General features: G+C 38.3%; 11 protein-coding genes across 11 annotated transcripts; 6 read left to right on the forward strand and 5 right to left on the reverse strand.

Annotated features, from left to right (window-relative positions):
* Positions 1-130: 130 nt before the first annotated feature.
* GAL1 (galactokinase) lies at positions 131-1,717 on the forward strand (the record flags this gene model as incomplete). Its single annotated transcript, XM_033908726.1, has 1 exon — positions 131-1,717. The coding sequence occupies one exon, from the start codon at positions 131-133 to the stop codon at positions 1,715-1,717; it is 1,587 nt and encodes a 528-aa protein (XP_033764617.1).
* Positions 1,718-2,492: 775 nt separating this feature from the next.
* On the forward strand, positions 2,493-4,394 carry FUR4 (uracil permease; the record flags this gene model as incomplete). Its single annotated transcript, XM_033908727.1, has 1 exon — positions 2,493-4,394. One exon carries the CDS (start codon positions 2,493-2,495, stop codon positions 4,392-4,394), a length of 1,902 nt encoding a protein of 633 aa, XP_033764618.1.
* Positions 4,395-4,780: 386 nt separating this feature from the next.
* POA1 (ADP-ribose 1''-phosphate phosphatase) lies at positions 4,781-5,314 on the forward strand (the record flags this gene model as incomplete). The annotated part of the gene is made up of 1 exon (XM_033908728.1): positions 4,781-5,314. One exon carries the CDS (start codon positions 4,781-4,783, stop codon positions 5,312-5,314), a length of 534 nt encoding a protein of 177 aa, XP_033764619.1.
* A 154-nt stretch (positions 5,315-5,468) lies between these two features.
* CHS3 (chitin synthase CHS3) lies at positions 5,469-8,975 on the reverse strand (the record flags this gene model as incomplete). The annotated part of the gene is made up of 1 exon (XM_033908729.1): positions 5,469-8,975. One exon carries the CDS (start codon positions 8,973-8,975, stop codon positions 5,469-5,471), a length of 3,507 nt encoding a protein of 1,168 aa, XP_033764620.1.
* Positions 8,976-10,632: 1,657 nt separating this feature from the next.
* Positions 10,633-11,538, forward strand: SCO2 (putative thioredoxin peroxidase SCO2; the record flags this gene model as incomplete). Its single annotated transcript, XM_033908730.1, has 1 exon — positions 10,633-11,538. One exon carries the CDS (start codon positions 10,633-10,635, stop codon positions 11,536-11,538), a length of 906 nt encoding a protein of 301 aa, XP_033764621.1.
* A 283-nt stretch (positions 11,539-11,821) lies between these two features.
* OLA1 (Obg-like ATPase) lies at positions 11,822-13,006 on the reverse strand (the record flags this gene model as incomplete). The annotated part of the gene is made up of 1 exon (XM_033908731.1): positions 11,822-13,006. One exon carries the CDS (start codon positions 13,004-13,006, stop codon positions 11,822-11,824), a length of 1,185 nt encoding a protein of 394 aa, XP_033764622.1.
* Positions 13,007-13,982: 976 nt separating this feature from the next.
* Positions 13,983-15,125, reverse strand: ETR1 (enoyl-[acyl-carrier-protein] reductase; the record flags this gene model as incomplete). Its single annotated transcript, XM_033908732.1, has 1 exon — positions 13,983-15,125. The coding sequence occupies one exon, from the start codon at positions 15,123-15,125 to the stop codon at positions 13,983-13,985; it is 1,143 nt and encodes a 380-aa protein (XP_033764623.1).
* A 393-nt stretch (positions 15,126-15,518) lies between these two features.
* Positions 15,519-17,096, reverse strand: YPK3 (putative protein kinase YPK3; the record flags this gene model as incomplete). The annotated part of the gene is made up of 1 exon (XM_033908733.1): positions 15,519-17,096. The coding sequence occupies one exon, from the start codon at positions 17,094-17,096 to the stop codon at positions 15,519-15,521; it is 1,578 nt and encodes a 525-aa protein (XP_033764624.1).
* Positions 17,097-17,462: 366 nt separating this feature from the next.
* Positions 17,463-18,836, reverse strand: CDS1 (phosphatidate cytidylyltransferase; the record flags this gene model as incomplete). The annotated part of the gene is made up of 1 exon (XM_033908734.1): positions 17,463-18,836. The coding sequence occupies one exon, from the start codon at positions 18,834-18,836 to the stop codon at positions 17,463-17,465; it is 1,374 nt and encodes a 457-aa protein (XP_033764625.1).
* A 547-nt stretch (positions 18,837-19,383) lies between these two features.
* Positions 19,384-21,051, forward strand: RKM3 (protein-lysine N-methyltransferase; the record flags this gene model as incomplete). Its single annotated transcript, XM_033908735.1, has 1 exon — positions 19,384-21,051. One exon carries the CDS (start codon positions 19,384-19,386, stop codon positions 21,049-21,051), a length of 1,668 nt encoding a protein of 555 aa, XP_033764626.1.
* A 209-nt stretch (positions 21,052-21,260) lies between these two features.
* RPL4A (60S ribosomal protein uL4) lies at positions 21,261-22,349 on the forward strand (the record flags this gene model as incomplete). Its single annotated transcript, XM_033908736.1, has 1 exon — positions 21,261-22,349. The coding sequence occupies one exon, from the start codon at positions 21,261-21,263 to the stop codon at positions 22,347-22,349; it is 1,089 nt and encodes a 362-aa protein (XP_033764627.1).
* Between the last annotated feature and the right edge of the window lie 84 nt (positions 22,350-22,433).

The following is a 22,433-nucleotide window of genomic DNA, read 5'->3' on the forward strand; positions in this document are numbered from 1 at the left end:
GCATAGCCACTTTAAATACATTTGCTCCTCCAAGATTTTTAATTTCGTTTTGTTTTATTGTCATGGAAATATTAACAACAAGTAGTTAGTATACATCTATACTTTATCGTCAAGGAAAGAACAAACTATAATGACTAAAGCTCATTCAGAAGAAGTAGCTATACCCGAATTCAATTCTAGCGCCAAGGAATTACCAAAACCATTAGCTGAAAAGTGCCCAGCTATTATCAAGAAATTTATTAACGCTTATGGTGCTAAACCGGATTTCATTGCTAGATCTCCTGGTAGGGTCAATTTGATTGGTGAACATATTGATTACTGTGACTTCTCCGTTTTACCTTTAGCTATTGATGTCGATATGCTTTGTGCTGTCAAGGTTTTAGACCAGAAGAATCCATCTATATCATTAATAAATGCTGATCCAAAGTTTGCTCAAAGGAAGTTCGATTTGCCGTTAGACGGTTCTTATGTCACGATCGATCCTTCCGTGTCGGACTGGTCTAATTACTTTAAATGTGGTCTGCATGTGGCTCACTCTTTTTTAAAGGGACTTGCACCGGAAAGGTTTTCCAGTGCTCCTCTGGCTGGGCTACAGGTCTTCTGCGAGGGTGATGTACCAACTGGCAGTGGATTGTCCTCTTCTGCTGCATTTATTTGTGCCGTTGCTTTGGCTGTTGTTAAAGCGAACATGGGCCCTGGTTACCATATGTCTAAGCAAAATTTAATGCGTATTACGGTCGTTGCGGAACATTATGTTGGTGTTAACAATGGCGGTATGGATCAAGCTGCCTCTGTCTGCGGTGAAGAAGATCATGCTCTATACGTTGAATTCAAACCACAATTGAAGGCTACTCCATTCAAATTTCCACAATTAAAAAACCGTGAGATTAGTTTTGTTATTGCGAACACCCTTGTCGTATCCAACAAATTTGAAACGGCCCCAACTAATTATAATTTGAGAGTGGTAGAAGTCACTACGGCTGCAAATGTCTTAGCTGCCACGTATGGTGTTGTTTTACCTTCTGGAAAGGAAGGATCGAGCACGAATAAAGGTAATTTAAGAGATTTCATGAACGTTTATTATGCTAGATATCACAATATTTCGACGCCCTGGAACGGTGATATTGAAACCGGCATCGAACGGTTAACAAAGATGCTGATATTAGTCGAAGAGTCTTTGGCCAGTAAAAAACAGGGTTTCAGTGTTGATGATGTCGCACAAGCTTTGAATTGTTCTCGCGAAGAATTCACAAGAGACTACTTAACAACTTCTCCAGTGAGATTTCAGGTTTTGAAGCTATATCAGAGGGCCAAGCATGTGTATTCTGAGTCTTTAAGAGTTTTGAAAGCTGTGAAATTAATGACTACTGCGACGTTTGCCACTGATGAAGACTTTTTCAAGCAATTCGGTGCCTTGATGAATGAGTCTCAAGCTTCTTGCGACAAACTTTACGAATGTTCTTGTCCAGAGATTGACAGAATCTGTTCCATTGCTTTGTCAAATGGATCATATGGTTCCCGTTTGACTGGAGCTGGCTGGGGTGGTTGTACTGTTCACTTGGTTCCAGGTGGGCCATATGGTAATTTAGAAAAAGTGAAAAAAGCCCTTGTAAATGAGTACTACAAGGCCAAGTACCCCAAGATCACTGATGCAGAACTAGAAGATGCTATCATCGTCTCTAAACCAGCTTTGGGCAGCTGCTTATTTGAATTATAAGTATTTTTTTTTAGTATTTTCAGGACGACTCTCATTCTTTTCTTCTCATGACTTTAGCATAACAAAATACATAATAATGGCAAGTAATAAAACTCGTGTAGTTCATATATGTTCTTTACTATATAACAAATGGTAGTGCTTTCAATATAACAGACTTCAATTATCTGCATACTTTAGAAGACGAGAACACAATACTCTACGTATTATCATCTGTTGTCTTATAGATATCTATCGTTGACCATCGTATGAGTACCATTTTATTATTATATCAATGACAATTGTTGCCTTATCATATGGCAAAGTCATTTGCGAATACTCAACTGATGAGATGCAGTTATAAAAAAGATTGCTGTCTTGAAACTTTTTGTCCATTTTTTTTCCGGGGACTACGCGAGAACCCTTTGTCCTACTGATTAATTTTGTACAGAATTTGGACAATTCAGTTTTGGCAGACAGGCGTAAGAGGAAAAGAAAAGACAGAAAATCCCGGTGGGCGAGAAGATAGGAAAAAAGTCGTATGACATCAGACTGAAAATTTTTCAAGTTAGACAAGGACAAAATCAAGACAAATTGTTAAGATATGATAAACTATTTGATTCAGCATCAGTTTGTCTTCTTCCATTTCCTATTAAAACTTTGTACTCTCTTACTTTCATGATAATTAAATACCATTTGTTGAAAATCCTCCTTTGATTTCGCTCTATAGCATATTTCATAGAGAAGATCTTTTGGTTCGAAGACGTTCCCACGTATAGCTAGAATAGTAGGGAGAAAAATGCCTGACAACCTATCATTACATTTAAGCGGCTCTTCGAAAAGATTAAATTCCCGTCAATTTGTGGAATCCTCCAATGAGACCTTTGCGCCAAATAATGTGGATTTGGAGAAAGAGTATAAGTCATCTCAGAGTAATGTAACTACCGAAGTTTATGAGGCATCGAGCTTTGAAGAAAAAGCTAACTCAGAAAAACCACAATACAGTTCATTTTGGAAGAAAGTCTATTATGAGCATGTTGTCGTTGACAGGTCAATCTTGGGAGTTTCCGTTCTGGATTCGTTTATGTATAACCAGGACTTAAAACCCGTCGAAAAAGAAAGGCGAGTTTGGTCTTGGTACAATTATTGTTACTTCTGGCTCGCTGAGTGTTTCAATATTAACACTTGGCAAATTGCAGCTACAGGCCTACAGTTAGGTCTAAATTGGTGGCAGTGTTGGATAACAATTTGGATTGGGTACGGTTTCGTTGGTGCTTTTGTTGTTTTGGCTTCTAGAGTTGGCTCTGCCTACCATTTGTCATTCCCTATATCATCTAGAGCATCATTCGGAATTTTCTTCTCTTTATGGCCCGTTATTAACAGAGTCGTCATGGCCATTGTTTGGTATAGTGTTCAAGCTTATATTGCGGCAACTCCGGTATCGTTAATGCTAAAATCTATCTTCGGGAAAGACTTACAAGACAGAATCCCGGATCATTTTGGATCACCAAATGCTACTACTTATGAGTTCATGTGTTTTTTCATCTTTTGGGCTGCCAGTCTTCCATTTTTACTAGTACCGCCTCACAAGATTAGACACCTGTTTACTGTTAAAGCAGTCTTGGTTCCGTTTGCTTCTTTTGGTTTCTTAATTTGGGCTATCAGAAAAGCCCACGGGCGCATTGCCTTAGGATCTTTAACTGATGTGCAACCTCATGGCTCTGCATTTTCGTGGGCTTTTCTGAGATCACTAATGGGTTGTATGGCCAATTTTTCCACAATGGTCATCAACGCTCCAGATTTCTCTAGATTTTCAAAAAACCCTAACTCCGCTTTATGGTCCCAATTAGTGTGCATTCCATTTTTGTTTTCTATCACTTGTTTAATTGGCATCTTAGTCACCGCAGCTGGTTATGAAATATATGGTGTTAACTATTGGTCACCACTCGATGTGCTAGAAAAGTTTTTACAGACTACTTATAACAAAGGTACAAGAGCTGGTGTCTTTTTAATCTCCTTTGTCTTTGCTGTAGCTCAGCTGGGTACTAATATTTCTGCAAACTCATTGTCATGTGGGACTGATATGTCCGCTATTTTCCCCAAATATATCAACATCAAGCGCGGTTCGTTATTCTGTGCAGCCATGGCACTATGTATTTGTCCATGGAATTTAATGGCAACATCGAGTAAATTTACAATGGCCTTGTCCGCATATGCTATCTTTTTATCCAGTATTGCCGGTGTTGTCTGCTCAGACTACTTTGTTGTTAGAAGAGGCTATATTAAGTTAACGCACATATACTCCCATCAGAAGGGCTCTTTCTATATGTATGGGAATAGATTTGGTATCAACTGGAGAGCTTTGGCTGCTTACCTATGTGGGGTGGCCCCCTGCTTGCCTGGTTTCATCGCAGAAGTTGGTGCTCCTGCTATAAAGGTTTCTGATGGAGCTATGAAACTCTATTACTTAAGTTACTGGGTAGGATACGGCTTGAGCTTTTCATCCTATACTGCTTTGTGTTACTTCTTTCCTGTACCTGGATGCCCAGTTAACAACATTATTAAGGACAAGGGCTGGTTCCAAAGATGGGCCAATGTCGATGATTTTGAAGAAGAGTGGAAGGATACAATAGAGAGAGATGACCTGGTAGATGACAGTATTAGTGTCTACGAACACGAACACGAAAAGACGTTTATTTAAATTTCCACACTACATCACATCCTGCATTAATTTGAAACATTCTTTCGAAATTTCATGTGTAACGATATTACTTCTTATCTATACTACTTACTTTTATTTACGTTCTCTTTAGCATTTACATTAGTGCATTCAGCCTTCATTGAGCATTAATTTTATTGGTTATAATATATTCACTCATTTTCGTTTGGTTTTCTGTTTGCCTTTTGGTTTAGCATTTCTTTTCCCTTTTAACTACACGCGAAAAAGGACAATTGTAATATGATATCAAATATTTGATTTCATTCATTCGCATGATGCTATGACCAAACTTAAAGCACAGATCTTCGCACGAAAAGTTTAGGTCCATTCATTCTTCTCCAAGATAAATATAAACTCCCCTTGCAAGAATGTCGAACATCGCTTATGTCAAAGGTAACATCTTAAAAGCAACGTCATATCCTAGAATCCTCATTCATTCTTGTAATTGTAATGGCTCCTGGGGCGGTGGGATTGCTTATCAACTTGCTTTGCGCTATCCAAAGGCAGAAAAAGATTACGTTGAAATATGCGAAAAACATGGCTCTGCTTTATTAGGCAAATGCATATTACTTCCCAGTTACGAGAACTCAGATCTGCTGATTTGTTGTTTATTTACATCATCGTTTGGTGGCTCAAGTCATGGAGGAAAGCAAAGTATTTTGAACTATACAAAATTGTCCTTAGATAAATTAAAAGCCTTCAGGGCTGCAGGAGGCAAAGCTGGAACAAATGAAGATATAATCAATGATTATCTAGACGGCCACATCAAATACCCAGTGGGAGAATATAAACTGGAAATGCCACAGATTAATAGTGGCATATTTGGAGTTCCTTGGAAGGAGACAGAGCGCGTGTTAGAAGAATTCAATGGCGATATGAATTTTACTGTGTATCAACTGTAGTCTCTTTGACCATGAAATGCGTACCTTTAATAACACGAAAATATTTAATTATTAAGTTTTAGTTCTAAAGTGTGTTAATATATCTCTCAAATAAATATGCTATACGCAACCAAATATCAACTTGTAAGTATCACAGTAAAAATGCTCATACTGTTTATGCAACCAAGGAGCCGTTTTCCTCCTTTCGATTGAGAATATCTTCCCTTTCAAATTCCCTCCACGTCCTCATTTTGATCTTAGAGTGATCAAATTCACCTTCATTCTCATCTTGTGCCTTTTTATTACCACCCGCAATAGTTCTTGTATCACCCCATGAGAAGTCATCAAACTTCCAGTACGCATATGAAGGTAGCACAAAATTCCAAATCGGTAAAGCACAAATGTATACGCACATCCACCATAGGTACGACCATCTTGTGGCAGTTATAACAACGATTAAGCCTGGCAAACCAAGAATAATTGCCAACAAAACTAAAGTGATTATGGGGGTAGGTTTTGACACAATGGCAAAAATGATGACATAAACAGTGAAGCAAATGGCCAAGGGCAACACCATAGTACCAATCAATTCGATACCAATCACGAATTGCATGGAGAAACAGAAAGTGCCACATAAATCCCTAATTAAAACCAATTCAAAAAGGTTATGTACCGTAGAATTAATCCATCTTCGACGTTGAGAAAGTAATACTTTGAATTTATCAGGGGCAATGGTTTTACAAGCAGCTTTTGGAACAAAAACCTGTTTTCTCTTAGGAAAAGTCTTCAACATTAAGGACGATAAAAATCTATCTTCACCAAGTAATAATAAGTTCTTCTTATGCAAAGTGTTAGTAACATTATCTGAATATCTTTCAACAATATCTGGATTTGCCAATACAGGTACCCAATAGCCATCTGAGCCTTTGGGAGATTTTATACGATACATTGAGAAACATCCAGGCAAACAAGTTACAGAACCGAAGACAGATTCAAAAGCTTTAGCTTGATGATGCGAAATATAGTACTCGAAAACTTGAATAGCAGTTACCCAAGACTGTGCCTTATTGGCGATCTTGGTCTCACCACAAAGACCCATAATTAAAGGATCTTTAACCATTTCAGCGACCATATGAGTCAAAGCATCGGGGAAAACTTTAGTATCAGCATCAACCATAAGTACCGTTTCGTAGAAGTCCGCCATTAACCCTGTAATCTGCCAGATATTTTTTAAAAGCTGAAATTCCAGTTGGGTCATTCTTTCATCAAATGTTATTTTTTCTAAAAAGGACATCAAAATGATCTGAGAATCACGCTTACCTCTATTACCAGGTTTGGCGCCTCCCTGCTCTGCAGGAGTACCACACTTCACAATTGTGATTATCGGAACACGTTGTTGATTTTCTGGTGGAACAGTAGAATCGTCATATTTGTAAAAACCCGCATATATTTTGGCCATATTGTGTCTCTTGGAACCGGAAGCAACTGCCACATAGGAGTAAGGTTTAACTTCATCTGGTGGGGTGACAAAGTCGTCCATCATTCCTAACGCTATCTCTGGAGTAGTCTTATCGTTACCAGAGCCCTTGATTAAACCATCACAAACAACCATCAATAGTTTATGGGAATTTGGATAATCTGTAGTAGACAGAGAATCTAGAGTTGTTCTTAAACCCTCCTCATCCTCGGAATAACAGGTAACAAAACAGATAGTATGAATTAATGGGAACCCATACGGCATGAAATCCAATGGTGGCTGTTGAACGATATCAGGATGTATAATTGTAGAGTCAAGACTTTGAATTAGCGACGATCCTGGTACAGGAGAAGAAGTGGCTTTGTTCCAAAACATCGAGGACGTGGGCAACAAAGTAGAAGGATTACGGGAATGTGCAGCTTTATTTTCATTGGAGAGTTTCCAAGCATTTTGAGTGGTCATTGTTGTCATTCCTCTATATGAACCAGAAGATTGTAATGAACTGCTCAAAGAGGTGTCTAAATCTATCACAGATTCATTGAACTGAAACATTTTGGAGCTGTGTTTTTTCAGTAAGTCAAAGGTCGAAGTACGCTTATGTCCCAATGACTTCTTAGAGTATTTCTTTGGCCTCAAATGAGGATCCACTTCCTTTAGAGGAGCTTTTGTTTGAATATTATTAGACCAATCTTCAATATCGTTTGTGTGCTTGTCCATTGTTTTATTGTCCACGATATATGCACCTTGTTTCCTAGCTATCGTCCAACGGAAGTAGCAGGCGATTATGAATTTAATTATTACCACTGAAAGAATAAATACCAGAGAGACATACAAAACAACATCAGACGCAATGCAACCGACGGTTTTCGAGTCTACTTCACCGACTTTAATAATTTCGCTCAGACACCTCGCAATTTTCCTTTCATGTCCGTTGGACAAAACTAATGAGAGATCATAGCCTTGTAAATTTGAAGTTTTCAAGTCATCAAATACAACAGGATAGTCAACCTCATCTTTTTCTAACCAATCAAGGAGATCCAAATCCAAAACATCACCATTGTAAACAATCAAGTTTCTGGAGGAATTCTTTATACCATCCCAAGTGAAGTACACATCTGCCTTTGCCTTTAAACCATAAAAGGCGTCCCTATCGTCTTTGGAGGTATGACAGTTCCATCCTGCGTAATTTTCAACTGTGAAGTTCGGCTTCGAAGAGCCATCTTGATTCTTTAACTTACATGGAAAATACCATGCTAAATTATTATCATCATCATGGGGAATGGATGAATTACTCTTTGGGGTTATAAGGTTATGACAGTTACCATTAACATTTTGAAACAAGAACGAAGCATCTTTACCGGCATCCGACCAGGGCCCATAAAGAGTGTCCGAATCTACTTCAACATCTTGTATACCGGAACGTGAGGAAGTATTCAATTCATAGGCCTTACCATTAATCACAACAAATTCCGTTGATACTTCGTTGCTTTTCAAACGTAGTTTAGAACTACTACAAACAGTTTTGGTGAAACCAAATGTCAGGAAAGCCACAATCGCACCAATATACAAGATGACAGAAAGTAAGGCAACCTTTTCCCTCCACGCCATTTGCCTTTCCTTCTTAGCCATCCCGCAAAATGCAAGGATTGGAGCAGGAGCCCAAAATGTAATGAAATAACAATACATCTGCCAAAATGACAGTGTGTCATCCGTTTCTTTTCTTAATGGCTTGATAGACTTATTTATAGGCTGCATAGAGCCTTCCTCGAAATTGTCCACATCAAACTCAGCACCGTCTTTATCAAATTCGTCTTCGGCAACACCTTCATCGCTTACTTTAACGGAGGCCTTCTTGTCAGTAGTATTCATGTCTTGTAAAAGATAACTATCACTTTCGCGGCCACTAACTTTACTTCTCAATGATCCTTTGGAACGCAACGAGCCACTGCGACGAGTTGTATTTGGATTTATACCCGTGCTTGATGGTAAAACGTCCAAATGATTTATCTGCTCCTGCGTTTTCTGCGCATAATAAAAATGTGGATTATCAGGATTGTTTAGTCGGCTTCTTTCAGGCCGCACTAAAGAGCCTTGTCTGTGAGGTGCCCCTGAGCCGACACTGTGTCTTGATCTAAGCAGAGATTCTTCATCTTGATTAAGGTTTAGATAGTAGTCATCAGGATCATCTCCATTCAAACCGGTCATTCTAATCTTCTTTTCTACAGAAAGTTTAAACGGGACCAATGAAGAAATGGAAAAGGCACCAAAAAAACTTGAGAACTTTGCAAATCAGTATTCGTTTATAACCGTCTACCGATGTGATTTTTCTGGCAAGCTTTATTACAAGTCGAAATGCTGATATTTGAACGTAAATCTGAAACACAGGAAAGAATATTTTTGTTTTCTATTTTTATGCTCTTATTTTCATTTTTGATTTTTTTTTTCGAGGTCTGCGCAAGCGTCAATAACGCGTTTTACCCAAACGGGGAATCAAAGAGGGTCACCTATGCAAGTGCTGGATACAATACAACACAGACCCTGCGAGCTAATTGTCCATCAATACTATTATGTATGCTTCAAGAAATACCCAGCTGATGTACATACTATATGTGCATATACATACATACATACATACATGCATACACAGAATTACGTGTGTATATGCAGGTACGCAGTGTGTACGCAAATATGAAGATAGTCCGTTCAAGAATGTAAAGGGGAAACGCAATGCTTACTTTTCAGTTCCTAGAACACAAATTCACAAGCGCTGTTTCATAGGCCTGTTCAAGTAATTTACAGTCTTTTTTCCCGTATATTCTCTTAATTACGGTATAGCCGTCGTTTCTGCGCTATAGCAACAATTCCATAGATCTGGAAAAAGAAAGGCGAAGACACAATACAAGAGCTTTGTGACACAGCGCATGGAAGGGATATAGATAGAGCAGTAGTGCCTCGCCTTTATGTTTAAGGCTTCTGCACTCATCTCCTTATTTTCTCCAACTTTTCTTTACCGCTGTTTTCATTTCTATTATGAAGAAGAAAATGAAATAAGATATTGAATATAGTTATTTGTAGGGGTAGAAATCCCGCTCTTTTATGGCGTTGCGGTAAATCTACGTTCGTGGCATGTATGATTTAGACAAGAGGCGCAACTCCGTCGACCTACTTGGATACATTGATTACATAAGTCGGTTCCTGAATTTAACTATTGGGATATCCAAGTTATCGTCCTTTTTCCAAATAATATTGACACATCTTCCCGCTTTCCCTCGATTTTGGAGAAAGTGCTTTGTACTTGTTTGGTAACGTTTTCTCACCCTGAAATCATGCGACTATTTTCCTCAAACCTTTTCTTAGGATGCCCTATTGATTATAGGGAAAGGGGACAAGAAATCTAAATAACTAACATGTATTTTATTAACTATAATGAGAGGTAACTTGCTACCTCACGGTATAGGTGACGGTCCTGATGGAGAATAGTCACACTATGTGTTGGATGTATTCATCGCGGGCCAAGATAATTGAAAGTTGTTGCTAATACTTTCCTAGTTCTTCATCCTAAGTAGCTATCATAAAATCCTTCAATTGTTGCAACTCAGGTAGAATAATTTTGAAACATGCTTCCAAAATCGATAAACGTCCTAGTCTTTGAAAATGCGATGATGTAACCTATTGTTTGATTTTTTTTTGCTTGATCCTCTCGCTCTTTTTAGGGATAAAAAAAGAAAGATTGGTAAGGTATGAATTTCGAGCAATCCCATGGATAGTAGTTAAAGATCACTAAGACTCTCCCAGTACCACAGCTTACACCACCTTGTACGTTATACAATAGAGAAAGGGGATTTTAAGGAGTGAAGGTAAAATGTTGAATAGCTCAAGAAAATATACCTGTCGTTTCCTCTACGGACAGGCAAACGTTACAATAAAAAGATTCTTTTACAATAGAGGCGCATGTCAAAGAGGGTTTTCAACAGGATGCGGTTTGAGAAGTGATAATAAGGAAAGTTCAAGTGCAAGAAAACCACTAGATAGGCTACAACTGGGCGATGAAATCAATGAACCAGAGCCTATCAGAACCAGGTTTTTTCAATTTTCCAGATGGAAGGCTACCATCGCTCTGTTGTTGTTAAGTGGTGGGACATATGCCTATTTATCAAGAAAGAGACGCTTGTTAGAAACTGAAAAGGAAGCAGATGCTAACAGAGCTTACGGTTCAGTAGCGCTTGGCGGTCCTTTCAATTTAACAGATTTTAATGGTAAGCCGTTTACCGAAGAGAATTTGAAGGGTAAGTTTTCCATTCTATACTTTGGATTTAGTCATTGTCCCGACATTTGTCCAGAAGAGCTTGACAGATTGACGTATTGGATTTCTGAATTGGATGACAAAGACCACATAAAGATACAGCCATTGTTTATCTCATGTGACCCGGCAAGAGACACTCCAGATGTCTTAAAAGAGTACTTAAGCGATTTCCATCCCGCTATTATTGGTTTAACCGGTACGTACGATGAAGTGAAAAGCGTATGCAAAAAATACAAGGTATATTTTTCAACTCCACGCGATGTCAAGCCCAACCAAGACTACTTAGTTGACCATTCAATATTTTTCTATTTAATCGACCCTGAGGGACAGTTCATCGATGCCTTGGGAAGAAACTACGATGAGCAATCTGGTCTCGAAAAGATTCGTGAACAAATCCAGGCGTATGTGCCAAAGGAAGAACGAGAACGGAGGTTGAAAAAATGGTACTCTTTTATCTTTAATTGAGCAAAAAAAGGGCAAAAGGGGACACAAACTAGGATACCAAACACATAGGTTGTTCATTTAACAATTGCACTGTAAATAGAAAAAATAAGCAAAATCGAATGATCATGCTTGTTAGTTCAAATTATTAGTTGGGCTTAAAGGCGTAAACATACGGGAATAATAAACATACATACACACATACATAAAATCCGATGCCATTCACTCTCAGGATTGCTTTTTTATGATGATATATAGTGGGAAACTTCACCAAATAAAGATGAAAACTTGACTTCAGTGTACGAAATCAATTTTTACCAGCACCAGCTCTGAAGTAGATGATATCACCGTCTTCAACAACATAGTCTTTACCCTTTTGCAACAACTTACCAGCGGCCTTGATGGCAGAATCGTCCTTGTATTCAAAGACATCTTCACATTTCATAACTTGAGCCAAAATAAAGGTGTTCATTAAATCGTTATGAATGACACCAGCAGCCTGTGGAGCCTTAGTACCTCTTCTAATAGTCCATTCACGAACTTCGTCTGGACCGCAAGTGAAAAAGGAAATCAAATCTAATTTTTGTCTCATGGTGGTAATAATCTTTGGCAAGGCGGATATTGTCTGCAGTTTCTTCAATTCCTCTTCTGCATCTTCTGGAGACATGTGAGATAGTCTTTCTTCTAAAGAAACACTGAATGGAATAATCAAATCACCTGGAGAGTACTTGTCTACCCATTCCTTAATTCTTAGCAGGTGCTTGTTCTTCTTCCTGATGTAATCTCTTTCAGACAAATTAATCAAGTAGATACATGGTTTAGCAGTCAATAAAAACATAGAGTTGATAATTTCAACTTCTTTTGAAGTCCAAGAGTGGTTAGCAACTCTTTGACCACTCTTTAGCAAGTCAATGATTTTGATAATCAAATCCATTTCTTCCTTCTTTTGCTTGACTTCCAAAGATTGACCACCTCTTTTGGCAATTTTTTCAGCACCCTCCAAAGCCTTTTGTGCGAATTCAATATCTTTCAATCTTAGTTCTTGGTTAATAATCTCTAAATCACGAACTGGATCAACGTCACCTTCAACGTGAATAATTTCAGCATCATCGAAACAACGAACGACTTGGTAGATAGAATCGACTGATCTGATGTGAGACAAGAAAGCATTACCCAAACCTTCACCGGCAGAAGCACCCTTAGTCAAACCAGCAATATCGTAAACGGTCAAGTGAGCTGGAACTTCAGAAGCTGTTTTTTTGTAAATTTCACACAACTTGTCGAATCTTGGAGATGGAACAGTAACACGGGCTTCTTCTGGATCAATGGTAGCGAATGGATAATTGGCTGGGTTACCCAATGGACATCTAGTGATGGCTTGGAAAAACGTAGACTTACCAACATTGGCCAGACCGACAATACCGGCTTTCAAGTTGTTACCTGGACGACCCAATAAGACCTTCTTTTCTTCAACTTGCTTCTTTGGAGGCATGTTTTACAGTGTTATTTATTTTATTGTTTTTACGGATACTAGAAGTAACACAAAAGGCTAAAAAAAGTAAAAGTATTAAAAATTAGTGCTAATTATCAACTAAATGGACTACTAAATACGATTTCTTGCAACAAAAAGTATGAGAAAGAAGACGTAAGTTAACTTTCACTGCTTCCTTCCTTTTGGGCAATAGTATCGCTGGGATGGCCCTTGAAAAAAATTTTTTCAGTAAAAAAAAAAGAACTTTCGAGAAAAAAAAAAAAAAAGAAAATTGTGCGTGGTCATTTAATACGGAGTATTAAATGATACGCAACAACAGCTTTTTGTCGTAGTTGTGCCAACAAAAATTGGTATAAACAGTATGTGTTGTTTGGAAAGCTTGCACCGGAAAGGGCAATTGCTCAAGTTTGTTTTGTTTAGCATATACAGGCGTATTGAAGGGGTATCTTTTGTAAATCTCTTACTTTTTCTTTACCAAAGGCATCACTCTGCGAGATTTCTTAGGTTTCTACGAGTTACGCGCCCTTCTTCGAACGCCATTCCCAGGAAAAAAGGTTGTATTTACGTAATCTTTTGTTCTAATTGATATAATGGCTATCTATACCTAATAGTATGCTTAAGAGCCAACAAACCGAATCATGGCTTTCGGAGAGGGCCGCGAAAATTTTTTGAGGGCAAATGTACTTGGTGCATCTATACAATGGGTACTAACCACAGTAAGTTTTCCGGTTGGTGGGAAAAGAAGATTTTTATGACTTAGTACCTCGTCTTGGCTAAATGTGAAAGGATTGATATATACATATACACATATACATACATTGGTGGGACAACATTTCCTTTCCTCACTCTCGCAAAGATAGCACTGGCATGAATTTTTTAATGTCTTAGTATTTATTATATAGCAAATATACTCAATGTCTTAAAGAGGAATATTATCTTTGGTGGTTGTTTCTAATTTTGAACGATGCTAAGACACTTACCATTCCAAAACAACCATTTTTTTCTTTCCCTTCTCAGTTATACCCTTTTTGACTAGTTCTAGTAACTGTTCGTCAGTAGTGGTATTGGTATTCCAAATTAGAGTTTCAATTTCATCCCTTGGTGAAATAATATGTCCATCATTATACATTTTAATGAAATCGCTGATGGTGTCAATTTTACTTTGAGGATTTTTTTTGTTTTTTTCAGTTACCCAGTAACCTTTGGATGTCAAACCTTTGAAAATATGTAAAGATGTTGGTAAAGTTACAGGTTGTTTTGACATTCCTCCATAAGTGAGCATCAAAGCGTTATTCTCCAACTTACGAGCTATTGAAGCACTGGATTTACCTCCAACAGAATTCAAGGCAAGCCTCACCCTTGCATTTTCACCCAAAACCTTGGCCAATACTTCTTTGGCAAACGTCTTGTCATTGTTTTGTGATTCAGAAATGACCTTCGTAGCACCGTACTTATCCTCCAAAACTTTAGCTACCTCATCAAAGTTATTACGGTCACGAATAACACTTAATGTCTTAATCCCTTTAGCTTTAGCTACTTGCGAGACTATTTTTGAAACGCTAGATGTACCTGCATTTTGGATAATCCATTCATTACCGCCATTATTCCAGCTAATATAGTCCGAAACTAATTGGAAACCGGTGCAACCATTAACAGATACAGTTGCTGCAGAGAACAGATCTAAGTCATTCACTTTGATCAATTCAGAACTGTTAGAGAAAACTCTGTAATTGGACCAGGTCCCTTGGTTTGCCTGTAATGGGATAACTCGGTCACCCAATTTCAGATTGCCCTTGGAACTGCCTGAAGGTAAAGAAACAACCTCAAAGACACCCTCATTGCCGGCGATAGCAGCTGGCTCGTCTGTAGAATAATCATATGTCTTTTCCGGACGAGACGGGTATACACCTTGCAACTGATTGATATCCGAAGGATTTATGGGAAAAGCCAAAGTTTTCAACACAATTGATTGAGATAAGTCTTGTTTAGGCGTATAGTTCTTCACTGACAAAACTTTGGCACAATCCTCAACTTCATGAGTTGAGTAGATGACCGATTTGAACTGCTTGGGAATCTGATGAGCTGAGGACGACATGAAACGTTTGAGTGTGGGAAGCATCTTGTTGGACCAAAGCTAATTGCCAAATTCAGGACCTTATTGGATAACGATGTACGTTTGTAATCTTAAATAGCTTTATTGTTGAAGCCGCCCCTGAGCACTCTTGCGTCCCTTGGACGAGAAACCACTATTTTAAGGTAAAAAAGTTCCGGCGGGGTCCAATGATAATAGTACAAACAAAGCAGGTGGTATCGCCAATTGGTCCAGAAGTAGAAGCTCTCCATACGGTTGTTTTTAATATTATTACATACATTATATATTAAAAAATGTGTTCTCATAACCCTAAAAGCAAATAAAATATATATACAATGACACATATTCTTTAAACATCGAAAAAAACGAAAAAAAAAGTAAAGTCAGTGCAGATCCTAACTTTTCTATCTAAAGATTGATTTAAAAGTACTTCTCCAAATAACTACCACTTGCTTTATAACTAAACCCCTTGAACATATCCGGAGATTTGCTCATCGAACTGATATTAATTGGCTTGCTATCTGTATAGTTTTCCTCATATGACATGGAAGTAAATTCTGTGTCAAAATTTTCTGCTAGCTCTAAATCTGTAATGACTGGAACAATGGGGCCTAGGGTGGTTTTTTGCAGTTGTCCAGCTTCTAATAACTTCCAGTCTATTTTCCTGAAGATAAAATGCTCTGTAAAAAGACTAGTTCTTGCGGCCCCTGATTTCTTCTTCTTAGACTTGGTGGTTTTATTAGTTGCCCCTGTTTTGGCCCAGTATTTGTCAACATTCCACCTTTTTGCAGTTTCCTTTTTCAACAGTGCGTTCAATATATCTTTCATTCCCTCACTCAAATAGAACGGAATTTTAGGGCCTTGTTTATTCTGTTGGATCTTATTAATAATCACCTTATGGTTGCTACCAGTATATGGAGGCTTACCTACTAACATATCATAAAGTAGGCATCCTAGAGAATACCAGTCACAATTCTGACTGTACGCTTTACCTAATAATATTTCAGGCGCACAGTATTCTGGTGTACCAATGATCGAGTACAGGGCATTGACATTTTCTGGATCCTCCTCATCAACCACAGAGTCATTAGCACTTTTCTTACTCAGACCAAAATCTGTTAATACCAAATGACCACGTTGATTCAATAGACAGTTTTCAGGTTTCAAATCTCTGTATACAACACCTTTTGTGTGCAAAAATCTTAAGGCACAACTGATTTCGGCTGCGTAAAACGAAACTGTCGTCTCGTCTAGGGTTCCGTGTTCTTTCAAATGGTAAAATAATTCACCACCAGGGATATATTGTAGCAGTAAATATAATTTTGAGTTATCATGGAAAGAATAAAATAACTTGACAATGTTTGGATGTTCTATTTCGGATAAAATGGACCTTTCAGCAAATGTTCTTTCTAGCCTCTTTGATAATCCATTATCGTTATCGTTTTTATTACCACTATCGTTTTCTTCATCTTCTTTCTTAGAATCTGTTGCTGTTGAAGAAATTAAGATTTCTGCTTTCCGTAATTGCTTCATAGCATACAGTTTGGATGTATTAATGTCCTTAACGAGAAGAACTTTACCGTAAGCGCCTTGACCTAACACTCTCACGGGCTTAAAATCATGCAGGTTTCTTGACAATTCATTTTCTCCGATATTAGAGGAAACGATATCCTGAGGTGTTATGGATAGTCTATTCATGCTAGCTGACATAGCGTCCGAACCTGTGATAGAGAATCTTCTCGTATTAGGTGGAGTGAGAATAGGAAATTTGGAATAAGCTGAAGACCTCCTTCTCATCCTATGTGCAGGACTCGTTCCATTGAGTGGAATGGCATTTGAATGAACGGAGAGATAGTTCATATTATCCTCATATGTGATGGCACTGCCTTGTTCATGATTAATGTCATCGTATACTGCTGAGGAATAATCTACTTTAATGTCATTCTTTTTGTCGTCTAATGACATACGATGAATTTCTTCATCCAGCGAGAAAATCATCCTAATTACTGCTAACAGTACGTCCAGTTAAATTGGTTGATGATAGTCTTATGCATAGGACACCTTCAAGCTAAAGAGATCTAGTTACTATTAGTCAGTAATTCCTTTTTTATTTGTTTATTATTTTTTTTTTTTTTTTTTTTTTTTTTTTCATTATTTCAAGCAACGTGATAGATGGAACACGTTTATTTTCCTACACATAGTCGTAAGTATAAAAACAAGCGAGACATTCTGTTAAAGAATTGATATCATATTTTGTAATTTACATAACCGAAATAGAGAAAAAATGGTATAGCATACATAAGTTTGAAAAGAGGAAACTTTTCACACCCGTATATATACTTTTATATGGTCTTTTTTTTATATTCAAGAGTGATTGGTCAATGATTTCTTAGTGACGTTAAAGATATCAGCCAACTTTTCAAAATTCTTTGCTGATATTATACCTTTTTTAGATAGAAATCTAATCAAGATATCAATTAATTCTATAATCTGCTTGTCGTTCAGGTTCATTAAAATGGTGGACAGAACTGTATCTACTGTTATTCTGTGTTCGCTGATGAATGTTTCATAGTACAAATTGGCAAAAGAACCCATTATAAATTGGCAATCAACCCTGTCTGTGATACCACCGTGACCTGGAATGGAGTGGCCAAAATCTTTAACTTTAAAAGTCCTCTTTAAACCAGATGCGAAAAAGCCTCCAAATGGCGCAAATAATGATGCAAAGGTAGCTAGGTTTAAAGCATGGAAATAAATTGGTTTTACTGTGATAGAATTGATTTCAACTTTATCGAAAAAGATAGGTGGAAGCCTGTAAACTTGTGGAAGGAAAACTGGATTTAGTTCACACGTCAAGTTGGAAAAAAAATTTGTATGGAGGTCTTCCACAGGGCATGTCAAGTAAGTATAAGGGCTCAGAATCCTTGTTAATATAATACTTGCCAAAGCAGTAAAAAACCAGGCACCAAGGAAACCTTCTAAAGTTTTCTTAGGAGAGATTTCTATTAGTTTAGTCTTACCGAATGTAATGCCGCACAGATAGGCGAAGATATCATTAACAATGACCAATCCACATGGTAATAAGAACCAGAATAGCCCGTTGAGCACGTTTTTAATGATCAAATGTGCTTGAAATACCACCAGAAGAAGGACCATATGAGTAACGCATAATGATCCGAACTGGAATTTCAAAAATCCCTTCCTTAAACTACAAACGAACAAAACAAATCCCATTAGATAGAGACAATAGCAGATGAACTTGTGGTTTGTTACGATGAAATTCAATACGGGATACTCGTAAAAAGTAGTTTGAAAGAACTTGAATAGTGACTTCCCATCTAGATAATAAATTGTCGTAAAGAGAAGATACCAGTTTAACGTCTTTGTTAGTGGCAAATTCTTTTCGCGACCAGATGCACTAGTTACAGCAATGCACTCTTTAAAAGTAGCAATTTGGCAGCCCAAAATCAGCACTATACACCATGCATGGCCTGATGCTAAGGTGATGAAAAAACCACTGATCATAACAAACGTCCAGACAGTTCTAATGAAAAAGTTGTATTTCCTGCTCTCCTTTGTGGCAGCAGTGTTTTCATTGGTTACCGGTGTAGCAGATTCACTGGCGTCCTTGTGGAGTTCTTCTTGCAGTTTATCAATGGCCTTTGAGGTGGCGTCAGTAACCGACTCCACAATCTCCTTGCTCGTACCATGTTTTTTCATCTCAGGGTTGTCAGACATTTTGGGTATATGGAAGTGGAACTGTAGAATATGAGAGATTCACTGTTTGGGAAGATACTTGGCAGGAAGTGCGTCTTCACAATCTATCTTACACTATACAAAAATATTGATGAATAGTCCCCATGCTGTTTACAGTTCTCGATTGCTACACTTTTCACATGTCATCCCATCTGAAAAATTTTCAAGAAGGGTATCCGTCGATAATGATTGTCAAACATAATGCAATATCGTACCAATACGCAGTGCCTGAAAACGCTTGAAGTAAGCCAGAGAGGATTAACGTGGCGCTCCAAGTGATGGCTTACAAAGTGATGTATTAACAGTTCTTTACCCGTGCTTTTGTTTGTCATGTCTGTGCATCATATATCCACTTTTCCGTTGAATGCCTAAGATGAACTACATCAAAATAGCGAAAAACGAGCAGTGAGCATAAAAAAAATCAAATAAAATATATTAATGAAAGCAGCTGGGATGAGATGGAGGAATAATATAACCGGAGATCTGTTTGCCATATATATTAGTAATAGGAAAAATTTGAAGAAGAGAAATGTCCGTAACTTTTAAGGATGATATTCATCAGATTTTAAAGTTTGTTGCTAGTTGCAATGGCAGGTTTAAAGATTCCAAATGCGATATAAGAGAATCGCCTCTCGGTGGATTGGGTGTCTTTGCCAAGACCAAAATCGCAAAAGGAGAATCAATATTGACGTTGAACAAGTCCTCGATTTTTTCTGCATCTAACAGCTCTATTGCTAATTTGTTATGCGATAATGGTATTGATGGAATGTTAGCCCTAAACATCGCATTCATTTACGAAACTACGGTTTTCAAAAACACCAGTCATTGGTACCAATTTCTGCGAACCATCCGGATTCGCGATGACCAAGGGCACTTGAATCTGCCGCCCAGCTTTTGGAATGCGAATGCTAAGCAACTCTTGAAAGGCACAAGTTTCGATACCTTATTTGATGCATTGACACCAGAAGAAGAAATCATAGAAGGATTTGAAATTGCTGTGGATTTGGCACGTAAATGGAATGATGAATTCGGGTTGGAAATGCCCAAAGGGTTCCTAGACATTAGCGAAGAGAATCATGAAAAAGATTATAATTTGAAATTAGAAAAGTTTATTTCTGTGGCATATACTTTATCATCAAGAGGATTTGAAATTGACGCATATCATGAGACAGCTTTGGTGCCCATTGCAGACCTGTTCAATCACCATGTTTCCAATCCGGATTTAAAATTTGTATCTTTATATGATGTGTGCGATAAATGTGGTGAGCCAGGTATGTGCAAACATCTAATAGCGGAAGAATATTTGGAAGCAGAAGATCAAGACAAAAATATACCCAAAGCAGGAGGTACAGAAATTTGTGTTATTGATGAAGACTTAATCAATAGTTTAGAAAATGATTTACAAAAAGAGTGTTCTAAGGTCACTGCGGATACCGAAGATGAAGATGACGGTATTGAAAATCCTGACGAATGCGTCGATTTGATATTAAAGAATGATGTGGCGCAAGATCAAGAGATCTTTAATTCCTATGGTGAGCTGTCGAACGTCTTTTTATTGGCCAGGTATGGTTTCACCGTACCTGGGAATCAATATGATATTGTTCATTTAGGGCCTGAATTTATGAAAGTTGTGAAGAAGGAAGAAAAATATCAAGAAAAAGTTAAGTGGTGGAGTCAAGTTGGTCATGGCTTGTTTTCAGCATGGTATGTTCAAATGCGTCAAGAGGATGAAGAAGACGAAGGTGAAGCAAAATCAGATGATTTACCTGATGATGCAGGGGACGAAATAGAGGAAGAAAGCGAAGAGGATGAGGAAGAGGGCAATGATGGCTTGGAATCGTGGCTTTCCCAGCTTTACATAGATTCCCGTGGCGAGCCTTCCCCCTCTACCTGGGCCTTAGCCAATCTTTTAACTTTAACGGCTGTTCAATGGGAATTATTATTCTCCAAAAAAGCCACTCCTCACATCAGTGACTCTATAATCGACGAACAAAAACTGCCCTTCTTGGCCAAAAAGGACAATCCTCACTCCAAAAAGCTGCTTTCCAAATTACTTAAGGACAAACAACTACCTCGTATAAAGGGCGATAACTCGTCGCACGTAACAAATGCCACCAGAAGCATGTACCATAATGCCCAAACCCTGGTACAATCCGAGCATAATATCCTAGAAAGATGTCTCAAGAGACTATCCTAAATAATATTGAATGCGTATATTGATTCTATATTATCACGCCACACGAAACAGAGTGAAGCGAAAAAATTTTTTTTCAATCTGAAAGAGAATAAAAAATTTATATAAACGAACGGCATTTCCAAAACATTTCTTTTGGTCTTTGGTCTAGCTACTTATAGTTTCACTATTTTTCTTGTAATTTTCGCAATCTCTCAAGAACAATCATCGAAATGTCCCGCCCACAAGTTACTGTTCACTCTTTGACTGGTGAAGCTACTGCCAATGCTTTGCCATTGCCAGCTGTCTTCTCCGCTCCTATCCGTCCAGACATTGTTCACACTGTTTTCACCTCCGTGAACAAGAACAAGAGACAAGCTTACGCTGTCTCTGAAAAGGCTGGTCACCAAACATCTGCTGAATCCTGGGGTACCGGTCGTGCCGTCGCTCGTATTCCAAGAGTTGGTGGTGGTGGTACCGGTAGATCCGGTCAAGGTGCCTTCGGTAACATGTGTCGTGGTGGTCGTATGTTTGCTCCAACTAAGACCTGGAGAAAGTGGAACGTTAAGGTCAACCACAACGAAAAGCGTTACGCCACTGCTTCTGCCATCGCTGCTACTGCTGTTGCATCTTTGGTCTTGGCCAGAGGTCACAGGGTTGAAAAGATTCCAGAAATTCCATTGGTTGTCTCCACTGACTTGGAATCTATTCAAAAGACCAAGGAAGCTGTTGCTGCTTTGAAGGCTGTTGGTGCTCACTCCGACTTGTTGAAGGTCTTGAAGTCCAAGAAATTGAGAGCCGGTAAGGGTAAGTACAGAAACAGAAGATGGACTCAAAGAAGAGGTCCATTAGTTGTCTACGCTGAAGACAACGGTATTGTCAAGGCTTTGAGAAACGTTCCAGGTGTCGAAACTGCTAACGTTACCTCTTTGAACTTGTTGCAATTGGCTCCAGGTGCTCACTTAGGTAGATTCGTTATCTGGACTGAAGCTGCCTTCACCAAGTTGGACCAAGTCTGGGGTTCCGAAACCGTTGCCTCTTCCAAGGTCGGTTACACTTTGCCATCCCACATCATCTCCACTTCTGATGTCACCAGAATCATCAACTCTTCTGAAATCCAATCTGCTATCAGACCAGCTGGCCAAGCTACTCAAAAGCGTACTCACGTTTTGAAGAAGAACCCATTGAAGAACAAACAAGTTTTGTTGAGATTGAACCCTTACGCCAAGGTCTTTGCTGCTGAAAAGCTAGGTTCCAAGAAGGCCGAAAAGACTGGTGCTAAGCCAGCTGCTGTTTTCACCGAAACCTTGAAGCATGATTAAACTTATTAGTATATTCAAAATATTTTATATTTTCTTCTATGTACATATATAAGCCTTTAATACCTTCAAAATGGTAATTAATGC

Source organism: Saccharomyces paradoxus, chromosome II, assembly GCF_002079055.1.
Source record: "Saccharomyces paradoxus chromosome II, complete sequence".
Classification (NCBI taxonomy): domain Eukaryota; kingdom Fungi; phylum Ascomycota; class Saccharomycetes; order Saccharomycetales; family Saccharomycetaceae; genus Saccharomyces; species Saccharomyces paradoxus.